Source organism: Echinops telfairi, unplaced genomic scaffold (genome assembly GCF_000313985.2).
Source record: "Echinops telfairi isolate 266 unplaced genomic scaffold, ASM31398v2 ScPeMD7_5;HRSCAF=22, whole genome shotgun sequence".
In the NCBI taxonomy this organism is placed as follows: domain Eukaryota; kingdom Metazoa; phylum Chordata; class Mammalia; order Afrosoricida; family Tenrecidae; genus Echinops; species Echinops telfairi.
This window is the reverse complement of record NW_022103901.1, coordinates 22,797,014-22,808,764: the sequence shown is the minus strand read 5'-3', so window position 1 is coordinate 22,808,764 and position 11,751 is coordinate 22,797,014. Positions and strand designations below refer to the sequence as shown.

At 47.5% G+C, this 11,751-nt stretch overlaps 1 protein-coding gene and 1 pseudogene across 2 annotated transcripts in view; both read left to right on the top strand.

Annotated features, from left to right (window-relative positions):
* Positions 1 to 11,751, top strand: part of POLR3E (RNA polymerase III subunit E) — a 32,130-nt gene that overhangs the window by 2,374 nt on the left and 18,005 nt on the right. For both annotated transcript variants that reach the window (XM_004705732.3, XM_045285677.1), the window contains 5 exons: positions 5,426 to 5,499; positions 6,692 to 6,742; positions 10,339 to 10,416; positions 11,075 to 11,190; positions 11,546 to 11,628. In XM_004705732.3, coding sequence (XP_004705789.1) covers positions 5,464 to 5,499; positions 6,692 to 6,742; positions 10,339 to 10,416; positions 11,075 to 11,190; positions 11,546 to 11,628 — 364 coding nt within the window. In that variant the 5' untranslated portion in view covers positions 5,426 to 5,463. The remainder of the gene's footprint in view (positions 1 to 5,425; positions 5,500 to 6,691; positions 6,743 to 10,338; positions 10,417 to 11,074; positions 11,191 to 11,545; positions 11,629 to 11,751) is intronic.
* On the top strand, positions 2,964 to 3,060 carry LOC115867993 (annotated as a pseudogene).

Below are 11,751 nucleotides of genomic sequence, written 5' to 3'. Positions count from 1 at the left end.
TATATTACACTGTCCGGCGCCTCCCTTCACCCACACACACACATCCCGCCATGCATCCCCATTCATCAGTTAGCAGTTAATTTTGGTTGCCTCTGCGTTTCTGATCAAGAGGTTCGATTTCTGGGTAGTGTATGTATGAAACCATGGCCTTCAAGTACCCCCATTTGCTCTGGACTCATCCGTAACTTCACTTGCTTATCCTTGTCCTATTTCCCTTTGAGCAGCTCCCTGTTGGGAGCAGAGGCCATTCTGACTTCCTGTGCCCAAGTGCACAGAACTGCTGCCAGCTGGAGGAATTAAGGGGTCATGAGGTTATTGGGTCCCAGTAGTTACAAAGGCGAGAGGTGGGGGGAGAAGGGCAGGATCTGATGTGAGATGTGGTCTGAGAGGTAACAGAACAGGTTCGTTTAGTGCCTCACACACTAGAGAATCTTTGATTTTTATTTTAAGTGAGCTGGGAAGCTATCATAGTTTTCCAGTGTTGCTATTGTAGAACTACCTGGATTCCTTAAACAAATTTTTTCTCTCAAAGTTTGGAGAGAAAACTTTGGAGGCTGGAAGTCTGTTCAGCTCTGACTGGGACACTTTTCTCTGCCTCCTGGGTCTAGGAGGTTCACAGCACAGGGACTCTGGGCCCAAAGGACTGTATCTGCTCTGGGCACTTACTTGGTGGTAGTAGGTTACGCTCTGGCTTCTGTTGCGTGTTTAATCTCTATAATATTTCAAGTAGATTCACTCAAGATATCGCCTAATCATGAACACAGCTACTTCAAATTGTGTTTTATTAACCCAGAAGTTAGGATTTCCAATATATGGGGTGGTTATATCAGATCACAAAATGGAAGATAATATTATACACTACTAAGAATTCTGGCCTAGCCAATTTGAGGGATATAATTTGACCCATAAGAAGTCCTGGTGGTACCATCAGGTGAGCATTGGACTGCCACCCTCAAGGTTGGCAGTTTAGACTCACCAACCACTCCCTGGGAGAAAGATGAAGCATGCTGTGCCTGTTGAGATTTACAGTTGCTACGAGTCTGAGTTGACCTGATGGCTGTGGGTGGGAATTCATTTGATCTATGACAGCAACCTTTGCAGGTTTTTGCAGTGACATGACTTCCTGGCTTTCAAAAGGATCAGTGATTGTGTTGAACATAGGTTGCAGCAGGGTTAGGATGGAGCAGGGAGACCAGTCAGGCACAAGATGGAGCTGGCAGGCTTGGGGAAGTGGCCGTGGCTTTGGAGCGAGAGGAGAGAGGTCAGGGATGATGCTGATGGGTTTGGCTTCCCTCAAACACACCGGCTTTGAGCTGATTCTGACTAAAGGCAACCCTATGGGACTGTATAGCACTGCCCGTGGGTTTCTGAGACTGTGAGCCATCTTTCTCCTGAGGAGCAGCTGCTGGTTTCAAAATACAGCCCAACTTGTGACCGTTATGCCACCAGCACTCCCTTGGTTTTGGCTTGAACAGCCTGAAAGGGTGGAAAGTATTTAGGTGGTGAGCGTTAGCCCCTTTCATGTGAACCTTAGGTCCTCTGGAGATGCTCAGGTTGGTGCTGGTCTGGCTAACATTTCTAACCCCTGGGCTCAACAAGAGTCTCTAAAATTTAACAGCATTATTCTTGACCCCCCCCCCCCTGTAAAAATATGGCTGACTATATATAACAAAACATCTTCCATTTTTAAGTGTGCAATTTAGTGACATTAATTACATTGGCTATGTTGTACAGCCATCACCGCTATCCATTTTCTTTTTTTAAAAAATCAATTTATTGGGGCTCATAAAATTCATCACAATACATAGATCAATTGTGTAAAGCACATCTATACATTTGTTGCCCTCATCATTCCCAAAATTCGCTTGCCTCTTGGGTTCCTGGAATCAGCTCATTTTCCTTTTCTGCCCCTTCCCCCTCCCTTCCTCTGCCCCCCTCCCCCACGCTATCCATTTTCAAATGTTGTTTTGAATCTTCCTAAACAGAAACTTAAGGCCCTGTTACAGTAATGGCTCCCCGTTTTCTTCCCCTCAACTCCTTGGTCCCATCCAAACCCGTGTCCAAGCCAGTTGCTCTCAAGTCTGATTCATAGTGACTGAATAGGACTGCCCTATGGAATCTCCAAGAGTTTTGCTGTTATTGGTGATACACAGAGCAAACCACGTGCTCTCTATCTTGCATGTGTAATTCAGGGACACGGATTGCATTCTGGGAGTTGTGCAGCTATTCTCACCCTCCCTTCTAAGGCGTCCCACCCTAAAGGCTCCCATCTCACCTGGCCAGTTGCTGTTGTCACTTTGATTTCTCATAGATCGTTCGCAAAAGAGCCTAATGGCCAAGACAGGCATTTTTTACTAGTCAAGCTAGACTATTGTTTGCGTTTAGGGCCCTGGTGGCATAGTGGTTACACGTTCGGCTGCAATCTGTAAGGCCCTCAGTTCAAAACCACCAATTAAGAGCTACAGTCTCAGAAACTCACAAGGACAGTTCTACCCTGCCCTATAGGGTTGCTATCAGTCTGCGTCAACTCCATGGCATTGAATTTGGTTTTAGTTTATTGTTTGATATTAAGATAAATTCAGGGGCTAATTTACGTTTTAAAGATTATTTCAGGGCAATGGTTTCAGGGATTCAACTAGCTCTCATGGTTCCAGAAAGTCTAGAGTCCATTATAATGTGAATTTTTGTTCTTTTTCCCAAAAGGGGAAATCCAAAAGATCTGGATTAGTTTAAAGACTTTTTTCTTCAAAATGTTCAGTCTTAGTGGCTGGCACCAGATAGTTCTGATCTCAGAGCAAAGAAGGAAATTGTTTGCAGAGATAATGCAAAGCTAGAATCTTTATGGCTACGTGTTGCCAAGCCTTTACTCCTGTAAAGTACCTGGTGGGTTCAAACCATCCACTATGGATTTGCAGCCCAGCACTTAAACCACTGTGCTGCCAGGCTCTTTTAAAACACAGACAATCGCTTCTCGGCCTTTGGGCTAAGATGAAGTGTAGTATCTGTTCTTATCAGTTTAAAGACACAAACAGTGCGTTTGTTCCACCTCATTGACCCTATAGGGCAGAGTGGAACTGCCCCTTCTGAGTGGTTTCTGAGAGTAGAAATCTTCATGGGAGCAGAGCACCTGATCTTTGTGCTGTGGAGCAGTTGGAGAGTTTGAACTGAAAGCCTTTTGGTGCTTTTTGACCACCTTGTAGCCACCAGTCAACTTTGGTCTCTATGTATTTGCTTATTCTAGGTATTTCATGTAAGGGGTCATGCAATAGTTGTCCTTTGGTGTCTGACTTAGGCTCAGTCAGCGTAATATTCTCAAGGATTACCCATGTTGCATGTACCAACACTTGGCTATTCTTTATGATGAACGATAGTTGCTTTTTTGGATACACCTCATTTGTCTGTTTCGTATTTTTCTCTGGTGCCCTGCTTGTGAAGGGACAACTGTCTTGACTTAACAGTTTCAAAGTGAGGGTACCTTTTCAAAGAAGTTTATTTAAATGAAAACTGGCTGATTTAAAGAAAGTGTTCAATAGTACAGATAATGGAGTAGACATGAGTTGTGATGGTTTCACCCAAGAGACATACATTTGGAACTGCTAAGATCTGTGGGTGTCCCCATGCTCCTTTAATGTTTATCACATGTATGTTATACTGCTAACCACAAGGTTGGTGGTTCAAACTCAACCAGCCACTCCTCAGAGGAAAAATGAGGCTGAATGCTCCTGTAATTATTCACAGCTCCAGAAACCCTATATAGAGGCACTTTGAGCTGGAACCAACTCAATGGCAATGGGTTTGGGGATTTTGTTTATTTGTTTTATCCAAGAAATAATTATGTTTAGGAAGAATCGGCACAAAGCTGTTTACTATTAGGCAGAGGCTAAACGTGTCTCAGATTTCCAACTTTTTCCAAGCTGTAGTACGACGTCATCTTTTAACACCAACTGCACTCCCCTCCCCCAGTAATCTTCCTCCTCCCACCCCACCCTCCACCCTCTTCAATTGGGTTTGGAAATTTACTGCAATGTCTCAGAACCCACAAACTCTACTTATAGTTATGTGGTTAATTAGGAAGTATCGGGATCAACTTGGAAGTAACTCAGAAGAAATGTTTGTCAACCAGGACAGTTTGCAACCCTTCTCGAGGCCAAGTATGGTTCTCTGCCTCTGGGTTTCACTGGGCCTTAGCTCTGCTTGGGCAAGTGTTACTGCTCTTTAGGCTCCTCTGTAAGTGCCTGGAGAAGGCATGCTCTGTCAGCAAGCCCAGTGGGCCCTAGAGGTCTTTACAACTGTCTGCCGCTGCTGTGGTTCCTGTCACCAGTGCTACAGCTTTTGCAGGAGATTCTCTTCTCTCTAAAAACCTGTTGCATTGGCTGATTATAAGCAAGTTCCTTGTTAATTTCAAAGTATGTCCCTCCCGGCTGGACCATAAGCTGACCGATCCCCCACAAAGTCATTTAATCTTAAAGGATGGGATGGTTTTATACACCTTATTTGCCTTGTAGCTGATCAGTACCTTGTGGGATTGTGGCCCAGCCCATCATTTTTGTCAGATTATAAAACCAAGGCTAAAAAGAGCCGATATAAGAAAACACATTAGAATGTACTAGTTCCTGACCCCACTGAGATCTTCCTCTGGTGCTTCCTGTCACCTGGAATTCCTCCTCTTTGCTGTCCAGAGCCTTCCGTCCTTCAAGGCCCAGCCCAAATGCACCTCCTGCCCCCAAGCCCTCCTCTTCCCACCTTTGACCTCCCTTGCCCCTGAGTTACTTGCAGAGTCTGGTGGCCTGGATTTGAAGTGCAATTAGTCTTCCTGTGTTAGGCCTGGGCCCAGTGTCTCCAGGAGCTGGTCTCCTCGTTATAAACTAGGACAAATGACTTGGTGGGTTGATGCCTGAGAGAAAAGTGTGTAAATATCACAGCTGAGCTGAATAATATCCCATTCTTTTGATAAGCCACGTTCTTTTTATCCATTCACTTAGGGCAGGGTCCTAAAGTCATGCTGGAAAGCTAGTTTCAGAGATGGTCACCATGGAAAAGCCTTTGAATGGAGTGTTCTTCCTGTGTGAAGTTTGAACCTTTCAAGCTTCTACAGGGCCCTTAATTAGCTTTTGAGTCTTCTACTCATGACCCTGCACCAGACAGCCTTTGTACCCCTGTGGGCAGTGAGTTCTTGGTGGGTGGTCAAAGAACCCTTAAGTCTAGTCCTCTTCCAACACCAGGTGTTGGTATGTGTATGCTTCCCTGCACCCATTGCTTGGTTAGTTCTTTCTCTCCCTTTGGGCCCATGGAGTAGTTCCTTGTCTCCACAACAGCTGTAGAAAGGTCCCTCTCTTTGTATGGGGTGCCTCCCTCCCAGCGCAGGCGTATTGCAGCAGTGGTCAAATGAGTTGGTGATGGTCCAGGCCCCGCCCCTCCCTTGCAGATCGAGTTCGAGGACTGCACGGCTGGCTCGCCCCTAGTATGGCCAATGAAGAGGATGACCCAGTCGTACAGGAGGTAAGTCCTCTGCTTAAGGTGGCAGGGAGCAGTGCCTGGAGCCCTTTCAGCCCTCCACCAGCCATGCTGGGATGTGTTGGCTTCAAGAGACCCTCAGGCCACTCTGTCCCTCTGTTAGAATGCTCTTCTCCCCAGTGTCTGTAGTCCGTATGGCTGACCCCGCCCTTCTTTCAGGTCTGATCAGACTTCACCTTGACAGCGAGGCCTTCCCCGACCATGTCCCTCAGTGACATTCTCCTACAGCCTTCCCCACCACCCCCTTGCCCCTTGCCCTTGAATATACTTCACACATGGCCACAGCACCTGCCACTTCCTAGACAAGCTTATTTGCATAATGTGTATATCCTCTTGGAACATAAGCTGTCTGAGGGCAGGGGTTTTGTTCTGTTGACAGCTACATCTGTGGAGCGAACTGCAGTGGCTGACACATAATCCCTCCATTGTGATTATTTGTTAAATAAATGACCACTCCCACCCCACGCCCTGCGCCCCACCAATCTGGATTTACCAGGTCCAGTTATTCATTTGAAATCCTTCACTACGGGGGGCTGGGACCCAACCCTCAGAAGCTCTGTGGGGCAAGACTTGATTCACATGAGGAGCCAGGAAGCAGGATTCACGTGAGCCAGGAAGCAGGAAGGCAAACAGCTGAGAGCAGGACCAGGCCATGGGAAGGGCCTTGTTGCAGGCATTTTGGGACTGGCTAAGGCCATCTAATCTGAGCTAGGAACTGTGGGGCAAGAGGCCTTTCTAGGGTTTTGGTGAACCTGCGTTGGGGGAAACCAAACCCATACTTATCCTGGTCCCCTGGGATCACCTAGAGTTCTGGCCTGTTGGTTCTAGACAGATCTAGATTAGAGACTCGTTTCCCCTTTTTTGTAACATCCCCAGCCTGCCTCTTAGCCTAAGGTGACCAGATTTTAACATTGGTAAAGTGGGACACCATTGATAAAACTCATATCCTGGCAAAATAGCCACATGGCAGCCGAAAACCGTATACCTTAACTTGTCGTGCATTCTTTCCAAAAATCGGGACTTTTAAAAAACACCACGGGACGCAGGAAAATTTGTTGAAAATTGGGACTGTCCCACCAAAAGCAGGATGTCTGGTCACCTTATCTTAGCCACTACCCCTTGCCTGAGGCAGGTTGAGGCATTGTGTTTGACCTCTGGGTAAATCTTTTGCTTCCAGATCGACGTGTACTTGGCCAAAAGTCTGGCAGAGAAGCTCTATCTGTTTCAGGTAACTATGGACTTGAAGCTACAGGTGGGCGAAAGCAAGAGCCCTGGGCTGTGGGTGAGAGTAATGGGAGACACCAGACTTGCTTACATTCTTGGTGCAGAGCGTGGTTCTCTCTGCTGTATGGAGGAGGGGTGGTAAGACTACCTCATTTTGAAGATGGATGAAGTCAGGGCAACAGCCAGCCCCGTGAGGAGCAGAACGATGGCATGGTTCACGTCTGGCTCTGGGATCCGACTGCTGGCATTGAGGCTCGGCTTCTCAGAGTGCCGTCACTTTTTGCCTTAGTTTCGTGCTGTGCAAAATGGTTTGTAGTATCAAGGGGGGGCCCATGGGTTCCTGCGAGGAGAGATTTGCCTGGCTGAGGTAGCATCGACAAGGATGGCCGGGGCGTTACTGAGGTGCGAGAGGGGCCTGCTGGAGAGGGAACAGCCGGTCTTGGATAGGATTTGAACCCAGCCAGCATGATTTCCCCCACCCTGAGTTTTTTTTACCTCTGCCCCCTCCCCACCATGCTAGCCAGTGGCTGACACAGCCTGTGTACTTGCCCGGTTTATAACATTTATGTATGTATTAATTCAACCCCTGCATAACTCGTTATTACTTTTAAGAGTCATGTTGAGATACAATTTACATCCACACAATACATCAGTTTAAGTGTACAATTCTGTGTATTTTAGTATCAATCGTGTTGTATGCCATCACCACAAATCTAATTTTACAGCATTTTTGTTCGCCCTAAAAGAAACTTGGTACTTTTTAGTACTCAGTCCCATTTCCTTCTCTTTCCCTTCCAAAGCCCTAGCCAAGCACTAATCTACTCCCGCTCCCTGGATTGGCCTCTTCAGAACCTTGCTCATAAGTGGCTGTATACACTGGCTTCTGTTGCTTTGTATAGCGGTTTCAAGGCCCATTCATGTTGTAGCGTGAAATAAAGTTATGGCTTCCTTTGGCTAATAATAATCCATCATGATATAGAACTTTATGTCCTTTTTTTTTAAACCCAGTGCAATACATTGTTTTCTTTTTTTTCAGGAATCATTTTATTGGGGGCTTGTACGACTCTTATCACAATCCATCCATCCATCCATCCATCCATCCATCCATCCATCCATCCATCCATCCATCCATTGTGTCAAGCACATTTGTACATACGTTGCCATCATCATTTTCAAAACATTTTCTTTCTACTTGAGCCCGTTTCACCCTCTCTTCCTCCCTCATGAACCCTTGATAATTTATATATATATTTTCATGTCTTAGACTGACCGATGTCTCCTTTCACCCACTTTTTTATTGTCCATCTCCCTGGGAAGGGGTTATGTATATGTAGATCATTGTGATCAGCTCCCACTTTCTCCCCTAACCTTCCCCCTTCCCCACTTGGTATCGCTACTCTCATTGGTCCTGAGGGGTTTATCTGTCCTGGATTCCCTGTATTTTCAGCTCTTATCTATACCAGTGTACATGCTCTGGTCTAGCTGGATTTGTAAGGGGTCATAATGGGTGTGTGTGTGTGGGGGGGAGCATTAAAGAACTAGAGGAAAGTTATATGTTTCATTGGTGCTGTACTGCACCCTGACTAGCTTTTCCTTGTGACCCTTCTGTAAGGGGATGGCCAATTGTCTACAGATGGGCTTTGGGTCTGCACTCCACGGTCCCCCTCATTCACATTGTTAGGATTTTTTTGTTCTGAGACTTTGATACCTGATCCCATTGATACCTCATGATCACAAAGGCTGGTGTGCTTGTTCCATGTGGGCTTTGTTGCTTCTCAGCTAGATATTCACTTGTTTATCTTCAAGCCTTTAAGACCCCAGATGCTGTATCTTTTGATAGCCGGGCACCATCAACTTTCTTCACCACACTTGCTTATGCACCCATTTTGTCTTTTGCTATTGTGTTGGGAAGGTGAGCATCACGGAATGCCAGGTTATTAGGACAAAGTGTTCAACATCCAACTTGCACATGCATAGGAAGCAATTGAAAATACCACGCACCTTAGTTCTCAAAGTATATCATCCTGGCTCTTCACCACTTTAAAGAGGTCTTGTGCAACAGATTGCCCCAATGTAATGCAGCCTTTGTTCTCTTGACTGCTGCTTCCCTGAGTACTGATTATGTATGAATCCAAGCAAGGTGAAATCCTTGACAGCTGCAACCTTTCACCATTTATCATGATGTGACCTATTGGTCCAGTTGTGAGGATTTGGGGCTTCTTTACATTGAATTGTGATCCATACTGAAGGGCACTGTATTAGGCCAGGGTGACTAGAGAAACAAATCCAATGACACTCACATATGTGTAAGAAAGCGCTTTATGTCAAGAAGTAAATGTGTATCAAGAAAACATCCCAGCCCAGTCCAACTCAAGGCCGTAGGTTCAATACAAGTCCATAGCACCCTCTTCAGACTCACGCAGTCACAAGCTATGGCTGATGGGTGCAGAGTTGTGGAGATCCAATGGCTCTGGTAGCAATCAGGGTCAGCCCAGCAGGAAGGTGAAGGCAGAGAAAGAAAGGGAGTTCCTCAGGGCCCTCCTTATGAGAAGGCCATGCCCACAAGGAGGCACCTTCAGGCAGTGACCTGATTGACAGGCTGAACTCCACCCCTACACGTTTACCTATCTTCACGTTGACATGAATTTATGTCACTACCGGTCACAGTCCTTGGTCTTCATCAGTAAGTACTTTAAGCCCTCACTTTCAGCAAGGAAAATGATGTCATCTGCACGGCGAAGGTTGTTATAATTCTTCCTCCAGCCACGTTCTTCCTATAACCCAGTTTCTCTGGTCATATGCTTAGTTTACAAATTGAATAAGTATGGTGAGAGGATACAACCCTCTTTCCTGATTTTAAACACCCTCTGGCTAGTATGTAGCTAATCGGACATGACCCCTAAATGTGGAGTTGACTTTGCGCCGCCCACCTCTCCACTGGGCTCTTCCAGAGGCTGTGGGGAACGCAAGGGTGGGTGTAAACCAGGGCTCATCCCCACTGGAAAATGGAAACACAAAAAAGGGGCATGGCATGGTGTCCCCGGTCGTTAGTTGTGGAGCAGTTGCGTTCACAGGGTACTGGTGGCATGTGAACCCATTCATAACAACTGTCAGTTTACACCAGGAGGCTGAGGGCTAGAGAGGGTCTCAGCAGACCTGCTCCCATTTCTCTGATTTCCTATTAGGGGAAGATTCACACATGTGAAAGGAGAGCTCTGATATCAGGAGTTCCCACAGAGCCGCCTCGTCTTATTGAGCCCATCTTTCTGCCTTGAGGGGCCGAGAACTGACCCCGTACAACTAGGAGGCAGTGCTCCCTGGGCCACAAAACCTGCTGGGCAATGCACACTGGGCCCCTTTGGGCTTTCTGTGCTTGGACATCTCTGAAAGTCTGAGATATTCTAAAATTGACCTTTGGAAGAAGGTTAGGTGAGGCTATTGAACATAAGTTGCAGATGAGACCAGTGGGGGAGCCCTTTGGCCAGGCTGGTGGGGGTCCAGAGTTTGGGGTCTCTGCTTGAGGTGGGAGGGGTGTTGCTGTTGCTCCTTGGCCAGAGGCCCCAGCTGAGTCAAGTGGACTGATGGTCTTGCTTTCCCCAGTACCCTGTGCGCCCGGCCTCAATGACCTACGATGACATTCCTCATCTCTCAGCCAAGATCAAGCCTAAGCAACAGAAGGTGGGCCTGTGCTCTTAATGGGAATGGGGTGGCGAGGGGTCTGGGAACCCAGAGTTAAGAGGAGAACCATCAACTTAGAAGGTCTTGAGAGAGTTTCAAGAAAGAAAGGGGGTGATGAGCTCCAGCAGAGTCAGGGAGCACATGTGGGCTTAAGAGACAGGTTTGAGGATAGGGTCAGATATGTGTGGGACCTGGGGCACAAGCTGATGCCCACAGGAAGAAGTGAAGGTGCAGAATGCAGGCCTGTTACCTCTGGTGGCCAGGAAGGAAGGGATGGAGGACAGGGCTTGGAGACCTGAAGGTACCTGCCCCGTCCGTCTGCCCGCTGTAGCTCATGGGCAGCAGTGTCCCATGCAGGGGCCTGCTTAGTATGCCCAGCTCTGTCACATACCCAAGAGCAGTTAGTTGGCAATTTTTTATTTTGATAAGAATTTTTATAAGGAATCTTCATTTTTAAATGTGGGCACCTCATTTAGACCTTTGGGAGTGGGGCCGGAGCTGAACAGCTATGAGCCCACTGGTGTAAGCCCTGCTTGTGCTTTTGTTGTAGCTAAGCCTAAGGGATAAAGGGGAGAACAGGGACCAGTGTTGGGGGTGGCCTTGGGGGCGCCGTGCCTTGGGGTCCTCATAGCTGGTGGGGAATGCTTGATGTCTCCAGGTAGAACTTGAGATGGCCATCGACACCCTGAACCCCAACTATTGCCGCAGTAAAGGGGAACAGATCGCGCTGAACGTGGACGGCACCTGCACTGACGAGAGCAGCACGTATTCCTCGTGAGTTTGCTGCGCTTCCTGTTGGTCAAACATGAGGCTGGAGCCTGCTACATAATCCCTTCTGGGGACTCACCTCACTGCCGGCCTCCTCGGGTCCTTGTCTTGTACACCGTCCTGCCATCTGTCCCAAGGGTATCTGTATATGTTTGAGAGAGAGGTGTCACTGCCCCAAACAAATTCTTTGTGGAACTAAATAGAAAGTGGTCCTGGAGCACCTGCCACAACTGGACCAGGATGGGGTCTGAGGAGTGAGTGTGGTGGGCTTTGCTTGCCCCTACTTGGAATGCACCCCACCAACCCAACACCTCCCTCTCCCCATCACTGTCCTTGACATCATTTCTCCCTGTACATCTAGGAAGCTGATGGACAAGCAGACTTTTTGCTCCTCCCAGACCACCAGCAACACATCTCGCTATGCGGCTGCACTCTACAGGAAAGGTAATGGGGCTGGCTGGCCACACTCCTCTGGTCGGGGGAGAATGGGAAGGGGCCTGCTGGAGAGGCATTAGCAACTGGCTTAGGGTCCTACTCCCCCTACCCTGTCAAAGAGCCACCCCCGGG